Below are 24,505 nucleotides of genomic sequence, written 5' to 3'. Positions count from 1 at the left end.
TGGCGCCACGAGGAGATAAAAGACAGGCGGACGTCTGGGGAGGAGGCTGCAACGGGAGGAGGGCCGGGATAACATCAGCCTGGTTCTGGACCGGTCGGGATCTGGACTTTCCGGTCAGACTTAAAACTGAGCCGAAAGGAAAGAGAGCGGGATCACCGGGAAGAATCTGGCGAGGAACGAAGCGGCGTTCGTGCCTCGGTCCAGGAAGCCTCACCCGGCATCAGTATCACATGATTAGATGGACGCCACATGATGCACGGAGTCAGGCTCTGATAGCGGTCCATCCGGTCCCACACGCTCTTCCCAAGGATCGCACACAAACGCCCGGCTTGTTTTCATTTCCAACGCTCTCACACGCTGACATGATACCGATGTTTACATTCACTGTCTCACTGCTGACCTCTGACCTCACCAGCAGAAGGTCTGCTCAGGCAGAAGATGCTGCACGCAGATGTTTTACGGAGCAAATGGACTCTAGAGACGAATTACTACAAGAAAAAAGTCAGAATATTACGAGGAAAAGTCGGAATATTATCAGAATAAAGTTGTACTACTGTAAGATGAAATATTACAGTAATTATACAAGAATAAACTCATAATGCAAGAATAAAGTTGTAATAATAGATTTAAAACGTTGGAACACAACAACAAAGTCATACCAAAATAAGAAAAAGTTGCAATAGTAAGAGAATGATGTCGTAGTGATAATCTCTCTTAATCTCACCAGAATAAAATTGTAACAATGCAAGAATAATCTTGTTACGACTTTATTCTTGAAAAACTATTGCTTTATTCCTGTGTTGTTACGACTTTTATCTTGTATCATTCTGACTTACTGTGGTAGATTTTATTCTCTTAATATTACGACTTAATTTTCCATAAATGTTTTCATGTTATCCAGACATTTTTTATATATTTTTACTTTAATTTGGTAATATTAAATCTTAATTCTTGCATCATGACACTTAACTCTTATATTATTATGACTTTATTCACATATTTTTATTTTTCTTAGCCTTTGTTAGGGGTACAGATATTAATTTTTTCCCAGTTAGAAAGCACATTTCAGCTGCTATGTTTTTTAATGAGTAAGACAAGGTTTATGTTAGTTGTTTCAGAGTTGGATAAATCATAATTTGGAAATAATTTAGTATTTAATGGGGTGTCCCAACATTTTTAAGCTGCAGCTGTTCAGAAACAGCTTCTGCACATCTGGACCGGCAGCTGCAGTAAAACGCAGCGTGCTGGGTTCGCTCAGCAGAAGCAGCTCTCACCTCTGTGCTGCCGTCTGATTGGAGGATTCCTGGCACCGGGCCCCAGACAGTGTCGGGCTGCAGGTCTCTGACCGCCACAACGCCGCCGGCACCATCTTCATCGCTCAGCTGCAGCTCATCTGCGAAGAAGAGGAGAGGATGACATCAGTTTAACGTGTCGGTTTAATGGAGGGAGTTTAACTTTTAACGACCCGGATGGAAAAAACGCCGCTGCAGCCGAACTCGACTCAAACTCTACAGAAGACGATTAGGACCAACATTCAGACTTTAAACTCAGAGGTTTTACTTTGTTTCCTCAGAAACTGGCTTTTTTTCCACTCCTAATTAATACTCTGTGTCAACCTACGTTTAATAAAAAAACAAATGTTCTGATGTGTATGTAAATTACGTTCTGAGTATGAAAATAATCAAATAACTGTTGCTTCCTTGTTGCCCCACTGAAAGCCTGTCCCTAATTTACTTGCTAAATTTGAATTATACGACTAGATTTACCTGATGGTTCAAAAACAATTTAGTACAATTCTGATTTTGAGAGAAAAAGGTCATAATTCTGAGAGAAAGTTAGAAAGTTAGCCGTCCTGCCAGCAGGGGGCGTCTGACCCCAGCCGGTCCTGCTTTTCTGTCCCACCGGCTCAAACTGGGGGGAGAAACTTCCCGTCCACTTCCTCAAAGTGAAAAGATAAGCGCAGACGAATGGCGGTGACGGCTGCGGTCGGAGCCTGCTGCAGCCCAGATAGAGCCGGTGGGCCCGGCGGACCCATCCATCCAGACTCAGCCCACGGCCCGAGTTTGGGAAAAAGAATCATAGACAACTTTAATTATCTATTTATTTAGGTCATTTTTAACCTTTCCATCCAGTAAACACACACACAGTTAATCGATTAATCATTAACTGGAGTATATAAAGGCCGTTTGATAAAAGAACAGCATATTCAGATTATATAATTTAGCAAAACTGTTGATTTTATACATACATATATATATATATATATATATATATATATATATATATATAGGCTTCTTGTATTTAAAGTAAAAAAAAATTACTTTTCACTTTTAGCTTCATCTGATTCAAATTGCTGTCAGTCAACCCCATAAGCATTCACAACAAGCTATGCTATCTGTAGCCCAGCAATGAGCAATGGGAAGGGAAACGGGTGATTGGCAGCGCTAAGACCCGCCTCCTGGCTCTGATTGGTTGAGTCTCATAGTAAAGTCTCTTGACATGGTGACAGTTTCAGCAAACGTGAAAAAAAATATTTTTTATTTGGCTTTAAGTCGCTCACCCCTGGTACCAAATCATAAAAATCTGAGGATAAATGAAGGAAGAGGGGAGCGTTTGGATGGGATTAACAGATTACTTGAGCAGCCTCTGGACCTGACCTCTTCATCTGATCAAAACAGAAACCAACCTGCCCCCCCACTCCTCCTCCTCCTCATCTCGCCTCTGCTGTTTCAGGGGGGGTCGGTCTAAAGTGGCGGGCCAGATAAGAGTGTTTGTCTAACACTCTCCATGTCAAAACACTCATCTATCTTCTCTGTATCTATCCCCAGCAGAGAACAACGGACAGACGCTGATAAAATGGCTTTCCCACAGCCCCCCGGGGGGGTCTGGGAGGCTGTGGGGGGGTTACTGAGGGAACAGGAAAGAAGAAGACGTTAAGTTAATAAAACAGCCCTGAAAGTCAGAGAGAAGCTGAACACGTTGCCGTTTCTGTCGGAAACACTTTTGTGGTAAAAATCGCTCAGGAAGTGGTTTGTTCCTCCTGACTCGCAGTGACACAGGTGCCGCATTTTATGGAGCTGATGCCATCTGCGTTATCAGGATCGGCGCGTTTCAGAAGGAAACTCTGAGCTCGACTCAGACCGGACCAGGATGAACGCGTCCAAAAGTCCGGCCTCCGTCCCGTCCGCTATTGTCTGACTGGGCCGCCGTCGGCCGCGCTGACCCCGCTTATCTCCGCACTCCATCAATGTCCAGTCCGCCTCCCTGCCATTGGCCAATCCTCGCCACATGGGACGCTTATCGGGCTGAGCGGCGCCTCTGACCCTCATTGTGAAACTTCATGAGGATCTGACCTCAGTAAAGAAACCCAGATATTAACCTAGAAACGTCTGCTCCCGCCGTGACCCTTCAGGGAAGAGTTCAGGACCACTGGAGCTTTTTAAACCATTATTTATTGAATTAAAGAGGAAGTAAAGCTTTCAAAACCAACCTGGCTCTACGTGGGAAAGTAACTTTGTGCTTTTGCAGTGTAGCTACTTACTAGCTCAGCAGGATCTTTTTTATAATAATCCAAAAAAGTACATTTTAACAGAAAAATGCTTAAATTCAGTAAGTGCAAAGTAATTAAAAACTGCTGATTTTACAGCAAACATTGACTAAAAGTCAAATTAGACTGTGTTTACATTTCTGTGACATCACCTGGAGAGCTTCTGAGTGAATTATATCGCCATGGTTACGGTTTAATGAACAAACAAAAGGGAAGAGCGTCACTACAGATGCAGACAGTGGAGCTGCTATCACTGCATTTCCACTAATGAGAGCAGCTGGATAATCCCGACAGGTTAGCAGCGTCCACTGAGGTAGCGGAGGCCTAGAACAATCCTAATCCCTGCTAATTACCCTCCCGTCAGCCAGAGACCCTCTTAATGACCCCATAACCTCCCCTTCACTGCCACACTCAGCATGAGAGGTAAAAACACACACACGACCCATTCCTGAAAGGCTCGTTATCATACACACACACCCCCACGTCAGCGGCTACACACACACACACACACGCACACACACACACACACACACACACACACACACACACACACACACACACACACACAAAGGCTTATCGATACGGACGCTTCGGCAGCCACTGGGGCGTCCAGGCCTCTTTGACGAGCCAACACAATAAAACAATCAGCCGTCATTAATGAAATGACTAACGCAATTAACCGAGGAGTGGCGGTGATGGGGGCTAGGGGATTAGGGAGGAGGTGGGGTGTCGAGGTGAAGGTGGCGGAGACCAGGATGAGGTTGTTACCGGATTCATGGATCAGCGCTGCTTTCTGACGGTTTAATTAATGCGCGCTGTCAACGTGAAATTAGACAAATCAAAGTTATTAGGAGGGAAGGAACGGAAACAGGAGAGAGTCCTGAGATATGGAGGAATGTAACGGGAAGGCCGGGGACGGACGGAGAAGAGATGGAGCGGGAAGGCTGGGACGGATGGAGTGGGAAGGCCGGGACAGAGATGGTTCCACAGCGATCACAGGGAAATACTTTATGGACAAATACTGACAGAGAAAAGCTACAATAATTTATGATAAAAGTAATGATTTACAATAAGAAACCGAGTAAAACACTTTATGGACGGATGGATGGACGGATGATGGAGGAATATATAGATGGACAGATGAACAAAGGTCAGCAAATCCAACACAATCTCAGAGGTCAGCGAATGCGACGCCGTCTCAGAGGTCAGCGAATGCGACGCCGTCTCAGAGGTCAGCGAATGCTTTGTGGTCTCAGCGTTCCTCCTGCTGGTAAACGCCGTCATCGTGGATTTGTTCTGTAAACTGTCCGGGACACACGGGGAAGAACATGACGGACGAATTTGTTCCTGTGGCAGATTAACAGCTCCATCTCCACAGCTTGGAGGGAAAATTAATTAAACCTGCAGGTGGGCTGTTATCTTAACTGATGTGTCATATTAATAATAAATGCTTATTAAGTAAAAAAGAAAAAAACTCCACCAGTTCGGGAGGAATTCCAAGCAAGTTTCAGCTAAAGATGGAGGGAAGAGTTTGAGGTTCGGATGCTTAAATCTGCAGGAAGTGTTGATTGCTACAACTTTACTGCTGATTTAACCCAGACTGAGAAATGCCTCTGACTGAAGCGCAGCTTGGCGTCCGTAAAGCAGACCTGGGAGATCTGGACATTAGGAAAAGCAGTAGGACCTGTTCTTCTCCATGCAGCCTAATTGACTTTTAAAAAGACTATTGTTGATATCAAATGAGCTCATCGCGGCGGAGCTATTGATTTTTTGACACCACACAACAGGAAATCTTTATCTCTGTGCTGCTCCGACCCGGCGCTAATAGGTGGGGTTTAACCTCAGCTGAATGACAAATCCTGACGCCGACTCCCATTTCAGTCCCTGCTGCCTCTCCACAACCTAATCAGCTAAAAAAACATCTAGCTGGAAACAGACAAAAACATTAAAAACTCACCAGTTTCTACAAAGAAAAATACAGTATTACTTGAATAAAATCACTTTCTTTTACTCAAGTAAAAATGTTAACTTTTAGTAGAGTACATTTCTGTACCACAAAGCTCAAACCTGGGACTCCTCCTTTATAGATCTAGATCCCACTAGCTCAGGTTATAACAAGAAATAAGATTAGTTACCATGACTACGCAGATGATACACAGGACTAATGTCAACATATTTGATGTATATTGATCAATTTGATTATGACATTTGACAAAATGTAATGTTTATTGTAGAGCTGGACAATAAATCAATAACAACATCATGATAGATAGGCGATCAATTTCAGTAGATAATACGTCTGATAGGTTATTCAATATATAGAATATTCACTGAACCATAATCCAGAACTGCAAGGCATTCTGGGAGATGTAGGCAGAAAAAAGGCTATAATAGCTCAACGTCTCACAGGGAGCTAAGCTAGGTTGGTGGCATCAACAAACTCACTCGCTCTTTGGTTACCTAGCAACTCACTCGCTCTTTGGTTACCTAGCAACAACCTGTTGAGTAAGCAGTTAAAGTTTCAGCACTGTGCCTCATAACTGAATAAAAATAAAAACAGCAGCATGGAGTAAAAATAAAGCAGGAAATGTAACGCCAGCAGTTTGGAAGCATTTCAAATGTTTAAAACAAAAAACGAATCATTAATTATCAAAATCAACAGTTACTGATGCCGACTGATATGAAAAGCTTATATTAGCCACATCGTCCAGCCCTGCTTTGTTGTTTGTTTTCACTAGTAAGATGTTTTTATGATGTAAAGCACTTGTTGCTGAAATAAATTTAACTTTAACATAAGTGCAGTGTTTGAGTACATTCACCACTGTTCATAACAAAAACATTCTTCATCTTTGGGGCGCCCCAAACCTTGGGGCCCTCTAAGTCCGGAGCACAGTGAGCATTGTTTATCCACATAGTGGCAGACGCAGCTTCGAGGAATTGTCTGATTTTCCCAGAAATTGCCACCTCTGATTTGTTTTCCCGCTTTCATGCCGCCTACCCGGCGTTTCTCATTAATGACCGCTCTTGTCATTTCTAACGCCGCCTGATAAAGGGCCTCAATCTGGCAACAAGTGCGACCCGACGGCGCCTTCTTCTCTCCGTCTCATCTTCCCCCTCTCCGTGATCTTCCTCGCAGCACCCCTGGGTCCCCGGAGTCCGGCAGGCTCGGCTCGGCTCGCCGGCAGATAGACATTTCTGGGATAGGCATCTGCTGCTCAGGACCACGCAATCATTTCCATTTTACCCTCTGTTGCACAGGCAAGATAAGACACCTGCGTAGCCCCGCTAATCAGATGAGCTTCAACAGAACTTTATCATTGACATTTACCACTGTTTACCCAACTAATTTCTCTTAACTGCACTGCTGAACTTTTATCTACAAAATACATACAGCAGCAGAAAAGAGCAAGAAGCAAACATGCAAATTCACAAATATGCGAAGAAAGATAAACCGAGGGGGGAAAACTAAACACATTTTTTTCTGTTCAGAGGACGACGGGGGTGAAAACGGTGACAGAGCCACTGTTGGGAGGATGAGCAGCATCTTCCTCCTCCTTTTGGTGGCGGAAGACAATTAAATAGAGAACATGGAAACTTTTTCTTAAAGCTGCAGTATGTAACTTTTATTTAAAATATTTATGTCTTTTATGTATTTATTGAAATGGTCAAAGTGATATAAGATAATCTGAAAAAAAATTAATTTGAAACATCTGCTTTCTGTAGAAATGCCCAAAAACAACCAATCAGAGCCAGGAGGAGGGTCTTAGCGCTGTCAATCAACCTCGTTTACTCGCTGCTAGGTGTGATAATGGGGGAAAACTGTTGATCTGATTTTTCCACAGATTATCCGTTTCATCCCTGTCATGAACTGCCATGTCTAAGTGACAGTTTCAACAAATCAGTAAAAACATATTTTTTTATAAAAGTTACAAACTGCAGCTTTAATGGCTTAAAACGCTACATTTCTAATGTTTTCCTTCTGTAGCCACCTGCTCATCACCTGCTCTCCTTTGAATCACTTTGCTCTCCATGGCTGCACACGACTGGCTCTGTGGTTAAAACAGGGGCCTCCAGGGGCCACATCGGCCTCCAGGGACCACAGCGGCCACCAGGGGCCACAGCGGCCACCAGGGGCCACAGCGGCCACCAGGGGCCACAGCGGCCACCAGGGGCCACAGCGGCCCGCTGAGAACACGTTACACTCAAGAGCTGGTCTCTTTCAACTCGCTTTAATAAACCAAACGAATGAACTGCTAACCCTCAACTGGTTTGTCAATTGGCTTTGTTTGGTCACGTGATGAGATTCATGACCAGTGAAGTTATTCCAGTCTGTTGAGGTGAAGAAGGCCTAAAGACGAAACTCTCGATTCCCAGGATCAGGCCTAGAACCCTCTGTCCTCAGCTACAGAGGCCTACTGGGCATCTCTATTTCAAAGCTTTCAACGGATACTGAGAAAAAACAGAAACAATTTTTTTTCTGCTGATCATGGAAACTCTTAGAGGGAACCAACCGGTTCAAGAAGGATTTATGAAAAGATAGATACAATAATGATTGGATTCATGGATGGATACAGTCAATCTGTGCTCTATGAAACCTGGATCTGACTATGATCTGGTTCCTGTTTGGGATCTGACTATGATCTGGATTCCATTTGGATCTGACTATGATATGGTTTTTATTTGGATCTGACTATGATCTGGTCCCTGTTTGGGATCTGACTATGATCTGGATTTTGTTTGGGACCTGACTATGATCTGGTTCCTGTTTGGGAACTGCTCTACAGAAGAGTCTGGATCATCTTTGTCCGGAGTCTCCCGGACCAAGGACTCAGCTCAGATCGTGGAAGTAATTTTAATCTAAAACTGTGTGTCAGACAGAAAGAGAAACTGTAAGAGGGTGTCTGTGTTTCGGGGCGTATTTCAGGAGAATCGCCTTCTCCTCATCCACACTTCCACCTCTATCTCTCAGAGTTTCTCTCCCGTCTGCTGGAGCCTGTCACAAATTGAAAGTGAAGACCTTCCAGAAGCTAGACCTGATAATCACACATAAATTAATTAGAAAATGTTTCTTGACATTCTCTACGCACAGATGGGAAGAGGGGGAAAAAGACTGAGGCAAAGCCACAAAATTAATTGTACGCTATGTGACTCCGATAATTAATTCAATCATTAATTCATGTCTGCTTTAACAACTCCTTCTGGCTCCTGTGAGGAAGGACATTTCATTCAGGCGGGCTTCGGCAGCTCGGCCGCAGGGAGGAGACGTGGAAAAGTTGGAGAGTGACGGACTCATCTGTAAAATCTGGGGGTCATGAAGAGGTTCGCCCAACTGGGCTGCAAACAGCAAGACACAAAGATTTGGGAAATGGAAATTCTTTACTTTAGTTTTTTTTGTCATGAAGTCATGAATTTTATTTTGTTCCATTCGTCCTACAGATTAGTACAGGCTCATAAATTTTTATGGAAAATTCTCCAAGTTGCAAATTTGACAACTACACTACATAGGGCTGGACAATAAATGGATAACATAAAACGCAATAGACATGTGATCAATATCAGTAGATAATACATTTGACTATAATAATTTTTCCACTTGAAAGAAGCTGCTATTCTAACTGAAAAGTTATTTTTAAGTTAGTTGTGTCCTATTGTAAATGTACTAAGGTATTTGCACTGGAAACTGGAAAGTGGTTGGAAGGTTTTGTGTTTTTGCAGTGTCACTAACATGTCAAAGGTCTGTGTCCTGTCTGATGCTGCTGTAATGAGACGAGCATCGATGCAACCTCGTACCATAGCAGTTGGAATATGGAAATTCCTTCCAGCCTGTCTTAGTTGGAACGTTTCTGTTTTTTAATCAGTTCAATAATTTTCTCATACATCTGTTGTCAAACTGGAGGTGCTCTGCTTCTGCAGACACAAACCTCCCTCGCATCTTGAAGGGTGGGGGGAAAATGGGTGATTGTTGTTTAATAAAGGAAGGAAACTGGTGAGTGAGAGATACTGAGGAGGACGCAGAGAGAAAGAGACAGAATGTGATAAGAAAGAGATAATGTGGGGATGAGAAAAATGAGCTGAGGACTCGGGTGATGTGCTTCGCTGCGTACATGAAGCTTTGACACATCTTTTACTGTTTTACTTTAAAGCTTTGGTGGGTTGTTTTAAGGTCAAAAGTTGAAGTGAAAGCTTGGTCTGTTAACGGTGCATTCACACTGGTCTTGTTTGGGCCGATTTAAATGAACTCTAGATTGTTTAGAAAGTCCGGTTTGGTTGGTTTGGTGTGAATATGCAATCAAACTCTGATGAGAACCAAAGACGTGAACTCTGGTCCTCCTACAAACCTCAGCCTCGGGTCGGTTTAAGTGAACTCTGGTGCGGTTCGAATGAATATGTGAACGCCAAGCAGACTGGAGACCGCTCCAAAAGCAGGAAGCAGACTACAACGCAGGGCATTCTGGGTAAATACCAACTAAACAAAGACCCTTCTCCAGCATTAGCAGAAGAAATGGCTCATTTATTTTTTTGTCAAAGACAAAAGAGAAATCTTATAACCACTAAAATCTGACGCTACTCCATTTTTGTTTACGTTTCATGAAGAAGGAAGTTGCTCTCAGTGTATTTTTCAGAGCTTTTTGTGTCGTTTCCTTCAGTGGTTCTTAGTGCAGCGCCACCACAGGCAAGGAGGGGAACAGGTCTTTCAAAGGGTTTGATTCATTTGACACAGTGTAGTTTAAAAGCCAACCGAACCAGCTAAACAACTTTGATGTTAGCATAAGCTAACACTTCCAAGACACGGTGTCTAACTGAGGCATGCTGCTACTGAAAGTCATTAAGGACAATTTCTAACAGTAAGTGAGAACATCAACATTTCAACTCTTTCCAGTTACCAACCAGGAACTCCATCTCTCCAACACAACTGCATCATCTGCAAAACCCGAACAGAGACTAACTTTCTGAAACTACAGACTGGTGTGGTGCTGAAGAACGAGGTCAAAGGTGAAGCTCCATTTAGCAGGCATCACCTGTTGACTAGAGAGTCCAGTCCGAACTGTAGCAAACTCAAACTTCAGCAGAACATTTTGGAGTCAGAGGAGGATTGCAGGATGTGGAACGGTTGCTGCAGGGGAATATCTGACCACGCAGCTGGTAGGTGAGCATTTCAGCCTTCCTGTACTCACTTCCTGATCTACAGTGGATGAACTTCGTGGAGAAAGTTCATTCCTACTAAGGTCTTGTCATCAATCATCAAACTTCTGCTTAGACTTTCAAGCTATCTCACTCGATTGTCGTTTAACTTTTTACACCAGTAGAGTAAAAAAAGTCATCAGTCTGCCAAAAGCTGCACACATAGAGCCTCCATGATTAAAATTTCCCATCTGTCTACCTTCTAACCTCTCTGACTTAGAAGTCCTTCGCCTTTAATTTCACTATCTGAACTGCTCCTCTGTTGCTCTCATTGATCCTTAACCCCTCTTCTAGCCCTCATTAGTTATCTCTGCACTCTAAAACTCAATTTCTGCTCTCTGAAACTCTCCCATCTTCATCTCACCTGTTCCATCAGTCCCTCTTTCCATCGCTACCTTGAACGTCAAACGTGACAAAATAGCAATTTTGAACCAAACAGCAAAAATGGAGAGAAAATGTAGTTTGTTTTTTTTTAGATTAAACACAATTGTATGAGTTTAAGCTACTGATTTGATGAAATTGTTTCCAAAGTATTGATTAAGACCTGTGTAGTCTATGTTTTGCTTTGGTTTTTTGTTGCTTTTTTTACTTAATTTTAGTGAGATACCTGTTTTTGGCCATTTTAGATACATTTATTTTACTTTAAACTTTTCATTTCTGATTCCTTTAGGCAGAAAAGGCTCTTAGGGTGAATTCTCACCAGCTCTGTTTATTCCGCTTCATTTGAACTCCAGTTTGTTTGTGGATTAGAATTCAAAGAAAATTCACCCATTTGTAGATTTTCTTGTAGAGAATATGCAAAAGAAATGCAGCTGAAATTAAGAGTGGAAAGAAAGACTGTAGATATTTGCTTTTGTGCTTTTCCAATATGGTTCCCACTGTGCAAATAAATACATTTTAAGGTATATTTGTTGCTTGAACTATTAAAATAGCCAGTTTTAAACATTCTTAGAGTGGGTGTCAAAGTATTTGCATGCAGTTGTTCACACTAACCCCCACTATCACCGGGGATTCACTGTATTCTGGTATTTAGTTTCAAATTATCTCAACTTTTGTGTTGATAAAACTTTTTTAACTCACCAAATCCCTGATGAATCTAAAAAAAAGAAGGTTCCCAAATAAATATTAGCAAAACTAGCAATAAATGGACAAATAAAGGAAGAACTACCCGTAAAAAACCTTTGAATGTGATTTTCTTTATCAAAAGGAGAAAAACTGCAGCAGAATAAACTGATGAGGGAGCACCTTGTGTGGGGAACGTCTTCATGCTCTGTATGTAAATGTGGCGCCAACATCTTCCATTCCTCAGCACAAATAAATTAAACTCTCAGCATTGATAATAGGCGCACAGTGTGGTTTCATGCACCACTATAATTAACTGCAGTATGATAACCCAACGCCAACCCCCCTCACACACAGGCAGCCTGGTAAATAACAATAATAACCATTATTACGCCTGCCATTATAATGCTTTACTGGAGCTCATTTTAATATTTCTGGTGGGGAAGGATAAGGAGTGGAGAGTGCTGGCCAAGCAGGAAAACCGCCGTGATCAGCTGGAGTACAACAACCCAGGAAACTGGAAACCTTCATCTATCACTGCAGGAGAAGCCGGGGTACCCAGAGAGAACCCACCTATGCACCAGGAGAACATGCAAACTCCATGTAGAAAAACCTCAGGACTCATCTCCTCATGGACTCCTCTGAGGGTCTGCTGTGTCTCCATGACAACAGCAGGAAAGCCCTTCAGAGCGAACCTGTGTCACATCCGGACCAAATGATGACTGATGCGTCCTCAAGAAACACAGCTTGAGTTTGAATTAAACTAAAAACGAAGTAAAATATAGAGTTTCTTCAGGGAGGTGTGGATGTGTAATCGAACTTTTATTTGGTCTTAGAAGGACTGGAGGCCACTTCCAAAACAGGAAGTGTTCTGCAGCCCAGGGCATTCTGGGTAAATGCAACCAACACAAATGTGAGAAATGGCTTGTTGTCTTTTTACTACAGACAAGAGAAATCCTACAACCACTAAAATCTGACGGCACTCGATTTCTGTTTATATTTAAGAAGGAAGTTGTGCTCACGTCTTCTTCAGAGGTTTCTGTATTTTTTCCTTCGGTGGTTCTTGGTGCAGCGCCACCACAGGTGAGGAGGGGAACAGCTTTTTTTCAGAGGTTTTAATTCATTTGAAACAGTAAAGTATGAAAGTAGGACTGGACGATATGGCTGAAAAACTTACTACGTTATAAACATTTCATATCAGTCCATATTGATAATTTTTTAGTTGTTTTAAATATCTGAAATACTGCTAATACTGTTGGCGAAACATTTCCTGTTTCATCCAGTTTCCACTCCATGTCTTTTTCATTATTTTTAAGCAGTTATGAGTCACGGTGGCTAAAACCTGAAACTGCTGCTGTGCGAGTTGCTCAACAGGTTGTTGCTAGGTAACCAAAGAGTGAGTGAGTTGCTAGGTAACCAAAGAGTGAGTGAGTTGCTAGGTAACCAAAGACTGAGTGAGTTGCTAGGTAACCAAAGAGTGAGTGAGTTTGTTGATTCCACCAACTTTGCTTAACTGGCTGATACGTTGAGTCTTTCCTCTGCCTACATCCCCCAGAATGCTGTGCGTTTGTGGGTCGGAGTTCAGTGAATATTCTATTGTATTATCTATCGATATTGATCATGTGTCTACCTTATATATATTATTCATTTATTGACCTGTCATAGGTGAAAGATGTAAAAAAAAAAGTAACAAATTTTGGTCTCCAATGGAGCCGAATCTACCGGACCATCAGGTGTGAAAACCTCCTGATTCTCCTCCAGATTTACCAACCGTCTCTCTGCTGCTTTCTTATTTCTCTGTGAGACCTTCTTGGTATGTTGTTTTAATAACTAGCTTTGCTTTAAACTTTCTGAACTGGCTGCTGTGTTTCTCCGTCATCATGGTTGTTGTAACAAACCTCTGAGATCTTCTTTTTCTAATCGCTTGACTTCTTCTAGCATAAAAGCAGTTCATGCAAATCCACCATACTTTTTAAATTCTCACTTCTAAAACATTATCTGCACCTTTCCTTAATTTTTCCAATCTCTCTGTTAGTGTAAGGATTTAAACCAACAAACTCTTGGTTTCCCATCATTCCTCCAGTCGGTGAGTCTCCCTCTTTGACCGCCGGCGGAGGTTTCTGCCGGAGGAGAGGATGTGTGGACCGCCAGGCAGCCATCCAGCGAATGACAGGGGATTACTCTGACACTGCATTTGCATATCAAGAATTTTAAGCAACCAGGGAGAAAATATCGAACCCTGCAGCCTGCAAGGTCATTCAAAAGACACTTTTTTTCTCTCCTTCCTCCCATCTCTTCGTAATTTATTTTGCATATCATGCAAGTGCGGACGCAGTGAAGATTAAAAAAGGCGGCTTTGGCATATCATGCCATCCCTGATAGGGAGGCAGCTCCCACCTAGATCTCATGCCACCGCCACCACGCCCTCAGCAAACCGACACTCGCTTATATCTTGATCGCTTTAAGACAAAAAGAAAAAACAACAAAAAAAAAAACTAGAAATGACTGAAGCTTCTAATCCAGCTCCTCATCTCTTTAATTTTAAGGCTTCTTCATATCAGCTGCAGCCACAAACAGTTTGATGGTTGCAAAAAGAACAAAAAAAAAAGCTAAAAATGAAGAAAAAACAGCAACAAACGGAGAGAATCATCTGCTGTGATCTCGCACATTAAGGGACGTGTTCAGATTCACACAGAAACACGGAGACTGCGCTAAACGCAGCCAGTAATGAATCACATTATCTGTAAAGAGAAAGAAAACCCCCGAAATTAAAATGTTCTGTTGTTGTTTTCTCTCTTTCATGTTAATATCGGCCTGTTCGGCGGCAACAAAGACCGATCTGAATAAAATATTTGAATAAATTAAGAGATTCGTATCAGGAGGTTAGAACACAAACTGGGCTCAGAAAGGGAAATTAAAATTTTCATATCTAGGAATTACTGGTTTCCAGACGAGAATAATTCACTTTTTTATCATTAGAAATATAATTACCGGATTACTATTCTATGAATTTCTACAAAACCCAGCATGACGTTTATTAGTTGCAGGGTTTAAAATGAATCATAAAGTACACATATGTTTCTTAAACATGTCACTCATTAAACAGCAAAGAGGCAAAAAACACATTCAGATGTTTGGTAAGTGTAGAGAACCTGAAATATGATGGGAGTGAATGAGAGTCTGGGCGTGCGCTCTCTGCACTCTGGGCTGATTTAACAGAAAACTGACAGTCACACAACAATGCAAGGTGCACTGAGTGAAAGCAGACAGAAATACCTGCATGCTGATGTATAAACTGTATATGTGGGGAAGAAACTGGGAGCGTGACAGGAGTTTAAATAAAAGAAGTTTCTGAATATTTCACTAGATCAGAATCTAGAGTGACATCATCACTATAAACTGAACGGTGTAACCATAGAGAAAATTTAAATTGTGATTGTGTAAAAACTATGAAAGTCATCAAGATGAAACTTTAATCCAGCAAAGTACAACTTTCAGAGAATCGTTTAAACTCTGAACTGTGTTTCTACCAAACAGTAAGGCTGAGCTGTGGACGTCCAAACTGTGTCTGTGCTACAAACGTTAGGTAATTTTATTTATATAGCACATTTTCAGCAACAAGGCAATTCAAAGTTAGCTTAGCATTTTTAGCTAAAGTCATGAAGACATGGATAAAAGCTGCTGCATATAATTCATGAATCCTGAGAGAAAGTATGCTTTAAATCAAAACGTTTCAATATTGAACAGATTCAGAGTCTAGAGTGACATCATCACTCTGAATAAAATCGATCGGTACGGCGAAGCTATGGACTCCTGTGACTCCTATCCAGTTTCAGACTAAAGGGTAAAACTCACGTTTTATAAATACAAAAAAATAAAGTCCACAAAACGTGATGACACAAACGTCCCATCAAACTAATCCTGTATTTTTTAATGGATACAGGATTAGTTTATAGCAACAAGAATCGCTTTTCTGTTGAAAATAAAACGTATTACGCATAACATAAAGATTTTACTTCCTGAGCTGTGACTTAAAGTGTTCATTTTAATTATAAAATTGTGATTTTAAATTTTATATTTTTTTTTATTATTTTAGATGTAATATGTTAAATATTTTTATTTAACTGTCATTATTTTTGAAAATAAATTTTTTCTCTTTGCCATTGACGGGTTTTTGCTATTTCTTTTGTTAAAAAAGCCAAATTTTGCTAATCATAACTGATTTTTAAAAGCAATAAATAGGCAAAACATCCAAGAATTAAAAAGTCTTTAACTATTGAGCTGCATTTCATGGGAAAGCAAACTTTCCCCCTCGAAATCGGCAGGAGAAACTCCAGTGATTTTAATGTGCACACAGCTGAAATAGTGATCAATATGCAGAAATAAGAAGAGGAGAAATATTATTAGGTGATCTATGACGAGAAAACAGAAAAATGACACTGTAATAGTTCACCAGGGAGCATAGAAAGTGCTGGTTTTGTCCGACTTACAGATAAAAACGGCACATTGTCACTTCTGGAAGGTCAGCAGATGTTTAACAAGATTATTTTCTGAGCGATACTTTCAGCAGAAATGCTCTTCATCAGATAAAAAGTGACCGTTTAAAGCTTTACCGTTTCCCTGTGAACATCAAAACAACACCAAATGTGGTTTAAATGGAAACATCTAAACATTTAAACATCTAAACGCCAAAACGTCTGAATAAATGCAGAGTTTTAATTATAGGATCTAAAACTTCTAAAAGGAAAAAAGTCTGCTTCATATTTACTGGTTGTATCTCTCATTTGACTCATTTCTTCAGCAAATTACAGATGACAGACGTCTTAATAAATGGAGCAAAAATCCAAAATGTTCCCCAATCATCTTGAAACATAAATCTGAATCTTTGTGGATGATTTGAAGCAGCGTGTTTGGGATTATACCACATGACTGCTGATGTTTTATGGCCAAGATAAGCGTTTCTGTGAATGTGGAAGAAGTACTGCAGATCTGATTAGACTTTTAATAAAGCTGCGGGGACATGGCGCATCATCAAATATTACTAAAAACAAAACGCAAGATAAAACAAAACCAAGAAAATAATTCATTTAAACGAAAACTTTTTAAAAAATTAATTGGTTATCAGAAAAATCATGACATGGTTTCAATAAATAGATTTATTTTTTATTTTTTGCAAAAGCCACAAGATTAAAAGTTCCTGAAAAATCAGGAACACAAAAATATGACTAAAAGCAGCTATTTGGAAAAGCAAAAAAAAACAAACTTTTTTTTATGCAGCAACATAGTTTGGGCCTGAATTCGGAGCAACAAGAGCAGCATTAAGGCCTCTGTTCGATATGTTGGAGCAGGTGTGTAAAGCTGCGGTCCTCGGGCCATTTGTGGCCCCAGGACTGATTTTCTGCAGACCCTGAATGAAATTTGAGAATCTTACAACCTAAATTTCTCCCAAAGCTCGGTTGGTTGATGCAGATGGAGACTTTTTAATTTAAACTAGGCCAAAATTATTACTGAAAAATGCAAATCTTACAGTGGAAAAAAGTTAGGAAGAACATAAATTATTCATTTTTTAACAGCCACAAAAGAATAAAAACTTTTCCACTCAAAACTCAGGCTTGGGTTCATCCAAATCTGCTTTTAATTAATTTATTAAACGTGGCTAAATATGGCTGTTTTTTTAAATAACTGAACTAAAGATTCTGATATCAGGAATTAATAGTAGCTACTAAGTTGAGGCGTAATTATATTCATGTATTCCTAATATTCTGTGAAATAAGTAGCTAAATGAAACTTTGCAGAATGTGCCATTTTTTTTATCTGATTAACTGTCAATAGATTAATCAATAACTAAAATAATAATTAGTTGCAGAACCCAGACAGAGTTCCACTCATTATGGCTTTTTTTTTTCTAAAGGTTTAAAAACTCAAATCGAGATTCTGATACCACAGGATGAACAGCAGCTCCTAATCCAAGGAGTATCTATTTATTTATTTCTAAATAAATATGTTTTATTATATTGTACAAAATAAACTTAAATGGTTAAATGAAAAATCTGCAGAATATGCTCATTTTTGATCACATTAATCGATTACTCATCAAAAATAACAGATAGAACAATCAATAACTAAAATAATCATTGGCTGCAGAACCTAATTTTTAGACATTTAGACTCATTACGGCTGTTTTTCTAAGCGTTTAATTGAGATTCTGACAGCTCAGGATGGGCAGCAGCTCCTAATTCGAGGCGATTCGTTTTGATTTTCCAGGATTTCCTGACGAGCCGGTGAGCAGCTCGTTCGATTTAAAGTGTCTGAAAGGCAACAAGAGTGAGAAACGAGCGAAATTCCAACAGTCGGACTCGGAGATAAAAGCCTGTTTATTCCCGGAGCTGCACACCGCTCCTCTGCGCTCATGTCTCACACGTGGGGAACATTTCTTATGAGCAGGAGAAACAATGAAAAGAAGGAAAACGGACGAGGTAGGGGTTGTTAGCAGTGATGGAGAGAACGGAGGAGAAGGTGGATGGATGGAGGGAGGGAGGAGAGAGGTATAGGAGGAAGAGGAGGAGGAACGGGGGGCTTGACGATAAGAGAAAAATTCAGACCGGTCAAAGTTTCCTTTTTGCCAATCGTGCTCCTGATAAAGACAGCGCCTGCTCCGGAGCTGATAGAGGGGCTATCTCTCTCCCTTACTCTGCCTCCCCCTTCCTCCCCTTCCTCCTCCTCCTCCTCCTCACTCAGCCGGCAGTTAGTTTGTGAGGAGGAGAGGAAAAGAAGGGCCGTATCAGTGCAGCATCATGGTGCTAGCATCAACCAGCCACCGCGCAGCAATTAATATCGCTCCAATTACTGTTAAAGGGACAAGGCTGGGACAGGACGATAATGAACACATCCTCTCTTCCCCGGCAAAGGAATTAAAACACACACACGCACACACACACGGACGGGGAGAGAGAGGCGCGCGGACGTACATAAAACGTGCACAGCTTGAAAAGGAAATAATGCGAGATAGTGCAGTAATCTTCCTGCATTGTTTAACTCATTGAAGACAACAGACAGAGAGAAATAAATAACCGAACGCAGCTCGATAAGAGAGGAAATAAATAATAAAATTATTTACTTCTTATCTGCTCTCAGCCGTGTGTGTGTTTTTTTTTTTGTTTTGTTTTTTTTGTTGCGACTTTAATGTGTCACATTCACGTCTGTAGCAACACAACAGGACCAGGAAGACCTCAGAGGACGAGGACACAAGAGGAGAAGAAGAAGAAAACGGAGGCGACACTCCACTCGACAAAATGAAGGAGCTGAAAGCTTTACGTTTGTTCTGAAATATAAAACACTAATGTTCAGAGCTGACAGTTTTACAGCAGCAGGTTCAAATATGCAGCCTGGAAAGAGAAAAACAGGAGAAGGAAAGAAGGAAGCATACAACATGGAAAGACATAAAGACGGGGAAATAAAAGATACAAGGAGGAAAGAACGAATACACTCCAATAAGGAAGTGTAAAAGGAAGGAAACCACACAAGTGAATGAGAAAAACACAATGAAGGGAAAAAGAACAAGAAATGGAAGCAAACTGAATGGAAAGAAAAGAATCAAGGACTTCCACTGGCCTAGTCAAAGTCCAGAAGTTAACGTGTAAGTTTTAATGGGGAATAATGACAAACTGTTCTGGCAGAAACAATCTGTTTTCAAACGATCTTTTTCAGGTTTTAGGTGAATTCACACCAGCCGTGGTTCGTCGGGCTTAATCAAAGCCTGGTTCGTTTAGGGAAACAAAAAAAAGCAAACTCTGGTGCGCCTAAAAACCCAGTCTGGTTGAAGTGAACTCTGGTTTGGTTTGAATGCGAATGTGAACACCAAGCGGACCAGAGACCGCTCCAAAAGCAGGAAGTGGACTACAACAAAGGGCATTCTGGGTAAATAAACCAAAGCAATACCAGAATTTCTAGTATATATTTCTAGTGATCTAGTACAATTAGACAGAGAATACCTGGTAAGATTTTGTGTTTTTACTCTCCAGTTTGGCTGCAGTGTGAAAACGAACTGCGCTTTCGAAGCAATCAGATGTGAAAACAACCTCAGATTATCAAAATCCATCCATCCATTTTCTTTACACCTTTGTCCCTTAGTGGGTCGGGAGGTGCTGGTGCCTCTAACGTTCTGGCGAGAGGCGGGGTCACCTGGACAGGTCGCCAGTCTGTCGCAGGGCAAGATTATCAAAATATAAAGTTAATTAAAATGCAGGGTGTAGCCCTGACTGTACCAGTGTGGTGACTCTCACCTGGACCTCTCCACTGTAACACTTCCTCCTCTTCGTCCCCTTCCTCCTCATCCTCGCCGCCACTCCGCACAGCAGCCGGCTCCTCCCCTTCGCCATCGTCATCGTCGGGTCCTCCTCCTGAGTCCTGCATCCCCGACTCTGGAAACGCAAAGAGCTCCAGCTGAATCCCAGCACACAGATCAAACCCCAGAGTGTGTGTGTGTGTGTGTGTGTGTGTGTGTGTGTGTTCTTCCTTTCTGCTGATCAAAGGCAGCAGTGAAATGACTTTCTGTAACACAACGCCTCACCACACACACGTGGATCCTTTGATTTTCATTATAACTCCACAGAATCAGAGAGTCGACGCTTCATCTTCACCTTCACTGCAAAAACACAAAAATCTTACCAGGTGTTTTGGGTCCAGCCCATAATGCAAACATCTATAATAATAATAAACGCATGATTTATCGTTTTTCTCTTCTTTCTTTCTACCAAAAACTGGATGATAAAAGTCTTCAGTCTGGTAATTTGGTCTCAACTAAACACTTTCGTTGACAGAAGGTTCATAATTAATTTAATTTGTTGTTTCTGTTGTTTCGTTTAATTAATTTTGGCCGTTTTAAATTTCTTCTAGTGTCAAATGTTCATTAGAATTTAATATTGTTCTTTCAGAATGTGTTATTATTATGCTGTTACCATTATATTACTTGAAAATGGCATAAAATAAAAACAATATTATCATTTATTGCAGTAACTTCTGACACAATTTGTCGTCCAGCAAAATGTGTTATATTCCTTAATATTGATGAAAACGTTTTAGTTCCACTGGCAGATTATTTATAGAATCGGAAAAATATCTTATTGTAGAGAAACTTGTACTTCTTATTTACATAAAACAGGTGTGTCCAACGTGCGGCTCGGGGGCCATTTGTGGCCCTCAGAGTGATTTTGCGTCGTCTTCAACTGCAACTCAAGAATGACACAAATTAGCCCTGAAAGTTTAGATGCAAACCTTTTACTTGTAATCAGGGTAAAATTAAAACCAATTTGGTTTTCTAACAATAGAAAACGTAAAGTACAGCACAAAGTATTTATCTTTTTATTACCAAGCTTTTAACTGAAAAACGAACTTTACTGGGCCTAAATCAGCTTTTATTTAAACTCAAATAAATATAGAAAGTTCATAGAAGTGTACACTTGCTATATTATATTGCTGTAATAAAATCTTTAATTGCTTGATTGTTATTTATTGAAACATGATAAAAAAAGACATTGATAAAAAATCTGATGTGTAACGATGGAACCTGACAAAATGTGATGTTTCAATTTGATTGACTCAGTTCACATTTTTTGGCCCATCGGTACTTTTGACTTGGTGATTTTGGCCAAACGTTTGGACACCCTGCCTTAAAACAGGCTCTTCTATGCAGCTGAAAAGTTGCATGTCGGTTAGTTTTGTCTCGTTTCACAGATATTTGCACTCGAAACTCGACCAGCTGTGTTTTTGCGGTGCGTGCTCTCCACTCGTTCCTCTTTTTGTCTGCTTTTCTCTCCCCTTCCTTCCCTGCATGAAGGCAGGTCTTGTGCAACGTTCCCTCCTCTAATCTTTCCATCTGCTCCGCTTCCTGCCATCCCACCGTCACCTTCAGGAGAAACTGAGGCAGCCTGTGTTGCACTAATCAGCTCTGATATCCCCGTCATTGATCAAGCTGATTAGCCAGCCTCTTGCTGCCTGATCAAAGACATCATGGGCATGCCGGGTTCAGAATATCAGGCTGTGTGTGTGTGTGTGAGATGTATCAACCCTGAACTTTGCCTGCTGGTATCAGTGAGTCCATCAGACCTCTGGGCCTCTCCCTATTAGCACAAGTCATGATTCGTTAGATTAGATTGATAGTTGCATCATTGCATATCACAATATCTGACCGGGGATCTGTCTTACGACATCATCAGGCCAAGGGTCAGCTGACTGCATGGAACTGGGTCTGACACGTCAGGATTAGCCTCCTTAATAAGGATAACCGGCTGAAACTATGGAGCCATCGGTTTTATTTATTTGCAGTTTTTCTGGTTGTTTTTTCTCTAAATTTCGGTCCAGGACCATTTTAGAGGAATGTTACAATCACTAAACTTTGAGTTATGACTCATTAAGGCAAAAAAAGCTTGTCTAAGATTGTCAACACAACAAACTTTAGCAAAGAGCCGATTTTAGATCGGATCTTTAGGTGCTGTTACCAACAGGATGTTACAAAAATAAAGTTTAGTACCATTTATTTAGCCTGAGTCAACAAAAAGTCACATTTAAGAACTTGGCAAAAAGTCAAAATTCAGCTAAAGAATGATGTTTTTTTCATTTTAGATCAGTCTGAATTCGTGTTTTACTCGTTTGCTTTGGCCAAGAATCCAATAAACAACAACATATTTCTAAAACTGCTCATTGTTGAAGGTTTGGTTGTTTATCTAAGCTTAGATTAGGGCGTGTTTGTGCACATCTCAGTTTATCCTGCCTTAAGTTAGTTTATTTTACCTTATTTTGGTTTGTAACCCACTTCCACTAAGTTTACCTTAGTACAGTTTGACCTGCTAAACATAATTAAGGTAAATTTAGTCTAGCTTAGCAAAGCTTGTTTTACCTCAACATAACTTATTTGCTTTCTCTCAGTTTAGCCTTTCATGTTATAAGTTACATCAACTGAGTTCAATCATAGCTAAGCTTTGTTCCCCATTAGATTATCTTAGCATAGCTTACATGGCCTGGCTCAGCTTTCCTCACTGAAGTAATTTTAGATAGGTTACCCTAATTTAACTTAGTTAGCTAAATTAGTTAGCTTAGCTTTCGTTACTTTCATTTATCCTGGCACAGCATACCTTAACCTAGCCGAGTTTTACTGACTGGCAGATTATTTCACTTATCACACAGGGAAGATGTTTTGTTATAAGTGAAATTATAATAATTTGCAAATGAAACTAGTAATTTTTCATCAATATTTATGAATTGACAAAAAAACCTCATATTTCGTGCTAAAAAGTTACTTATAAGTTAGTTTTCTCTTAATTCAAGTGAACGACATTTGCCTAGAAACTAGAGTAAAAATGATTGACACGATGTGTTTTTGCAGTGTACCAACCTAACATGTTTTTGGTTGACTGCCCAAATCAAAGGATGTTTTTCAAAACTTGTCATCCGAGCTGGAAAAACTTAAATCTGTTTTTCTCCGAGTCCTAATCATCGCCTTCGCCATTCTAAAAACTCCAGACTTCAACTTCCTCCTTTCTCCTCTTCCCCCAAATCCCGCCCAATCTGCAGCCCCCGCCCCGATAACGCTGCAGCCGTGTGCACAAAGGCCATGTTTACCCTTGCATTCCCGCTCCGATAAACAGCGATAGCGCCCGATCGATGCGAGCCATAAACGCCCCGTGACGCCTTCGCGCTCCGTCGTTATTAACGAAAGAGTCGAGAGGCCGCTTAAAAAAAAAAAAAAAAAAGAGACGCAGACATCCAGTTTCACGTCACGTCCACTTTCCAACCGTTTCAAATCCTCACACAAGATGTACTGTACACACACACACACACACACACGCACACACACACAGCTCCCACCTTGCCTAAACAGTGCCATTATTTTCAGCTATAAATCACATTGAATGGCACATTGATTTTATCCTGCAGGGGCTGCAGCACGAGGGGAGCTGCAGACACAGTTATTGCGTTTAATATTATCAATATTATCTCCCATATCATCTGAGACAGGGAGGCAGGTATCAGGAGGAGTCGACAGACACTTTTCTGCCAACTCCCACCCCCCTTTTCTTCGCCCTCCCTCCTCTTCCTCCCCCTCAGCGAGGCAGTTTCCATCAATCTGATAAGCTGAACTTCCCCTGTCACACCTGCAGGGCAAAGTCACCCAGCATTCTCTCGCCTCCCAACTCCGACAGCCCTCCGACTTTATCCTTTGTGTGCTTGAATGTTTCCTTTCTGCTACATGCTAAATGGTCCAATCGCATGCAGCCCCCTCTGACCCCGGTTCCGGTTCTACGCAACACGGGTCAGATCCACCAACAGGACTCACTAAACGGCATCCCAGATACTTTTTGTGACGTTTCTTCCCATTGTTCTGGGTTATTCCAGTTATTCTCGCTGCTGTTGCATCTGGCGACTCCTATAAGAGGCGAAGCTGCGTTATTGGTTTTATGTGGCTGTCAGGATCGAGCCGTATCGTTGTTAACGATCTGAAACAGCAGAAAACGGTGGATACCAAAGGACAACGGCTGATATTTCAGTTTGAATAAAATGCATGGATCACTTTTTTAAAAGTCTGTCAACAGGTTTAGTGTGGATTTATTGAAAAATGTTTGGAAAACAAAGGAAAATATCAGATTCTGCTGAACAAACATGGAATCATTAGTCTTTAATATTTTTGCTATTATTATGACAACACTACTTTTTAAGTTT

The 24,505-nt window shown here is 41.0% G+C and overlaps 1 protein-coding gene across 2 annotated transcripts in view; it reads right to left on the bottom strand.

Moving 5' to 3' along the window:
• Positions 1-24,505, bottom strand: part of zfpm1 (zinc finger protein, FOG family member 1) — a 103,287-nt gene that overhangs the window by 19,730 nt on the left and 59,052 nt on the right. For both annotated transcript variants that reach the window (XM_015030509.1, XM_015030510.1), the window contains exons 3-4: positions 20,074-20,211; positions 1,275-1,393 (exon numbers count right to left, since the gene is read on the bottom strand). In XM_015030509.1, coding sequence (XP_014885995.1) covers positions 1,275-1,393; positions 20,074-20,211 — 257 coding nt within the window. The remainder of the gene's footprint in view (positions 1-1,274; positions 1,394-20,073; positions 20,212-24,505) is intronic.

This window comes from Poecilia latipinna, unplaced genomic scaffold (genome assembly GCF_001443285.1).
Source record: "Poecilia latipinna isolate Pla-1442-1.1 unplaced genomic scaffold, P_latipinna-1.0 Scaffold184, whole genome shotgun sequence".
Taxonomy (NCBI): Eukaryota; Metazoa; Chordata; class Actinopteri; order Cyprinodontiformes; family Poeciliidae; genus Poecilia; species Poecilia latipinna.
The sequence above is the reverse complement of the archived record's forward strand: the minus strand, read 5'-3'. Positions and strand labels throughout refer to the sequence as shown.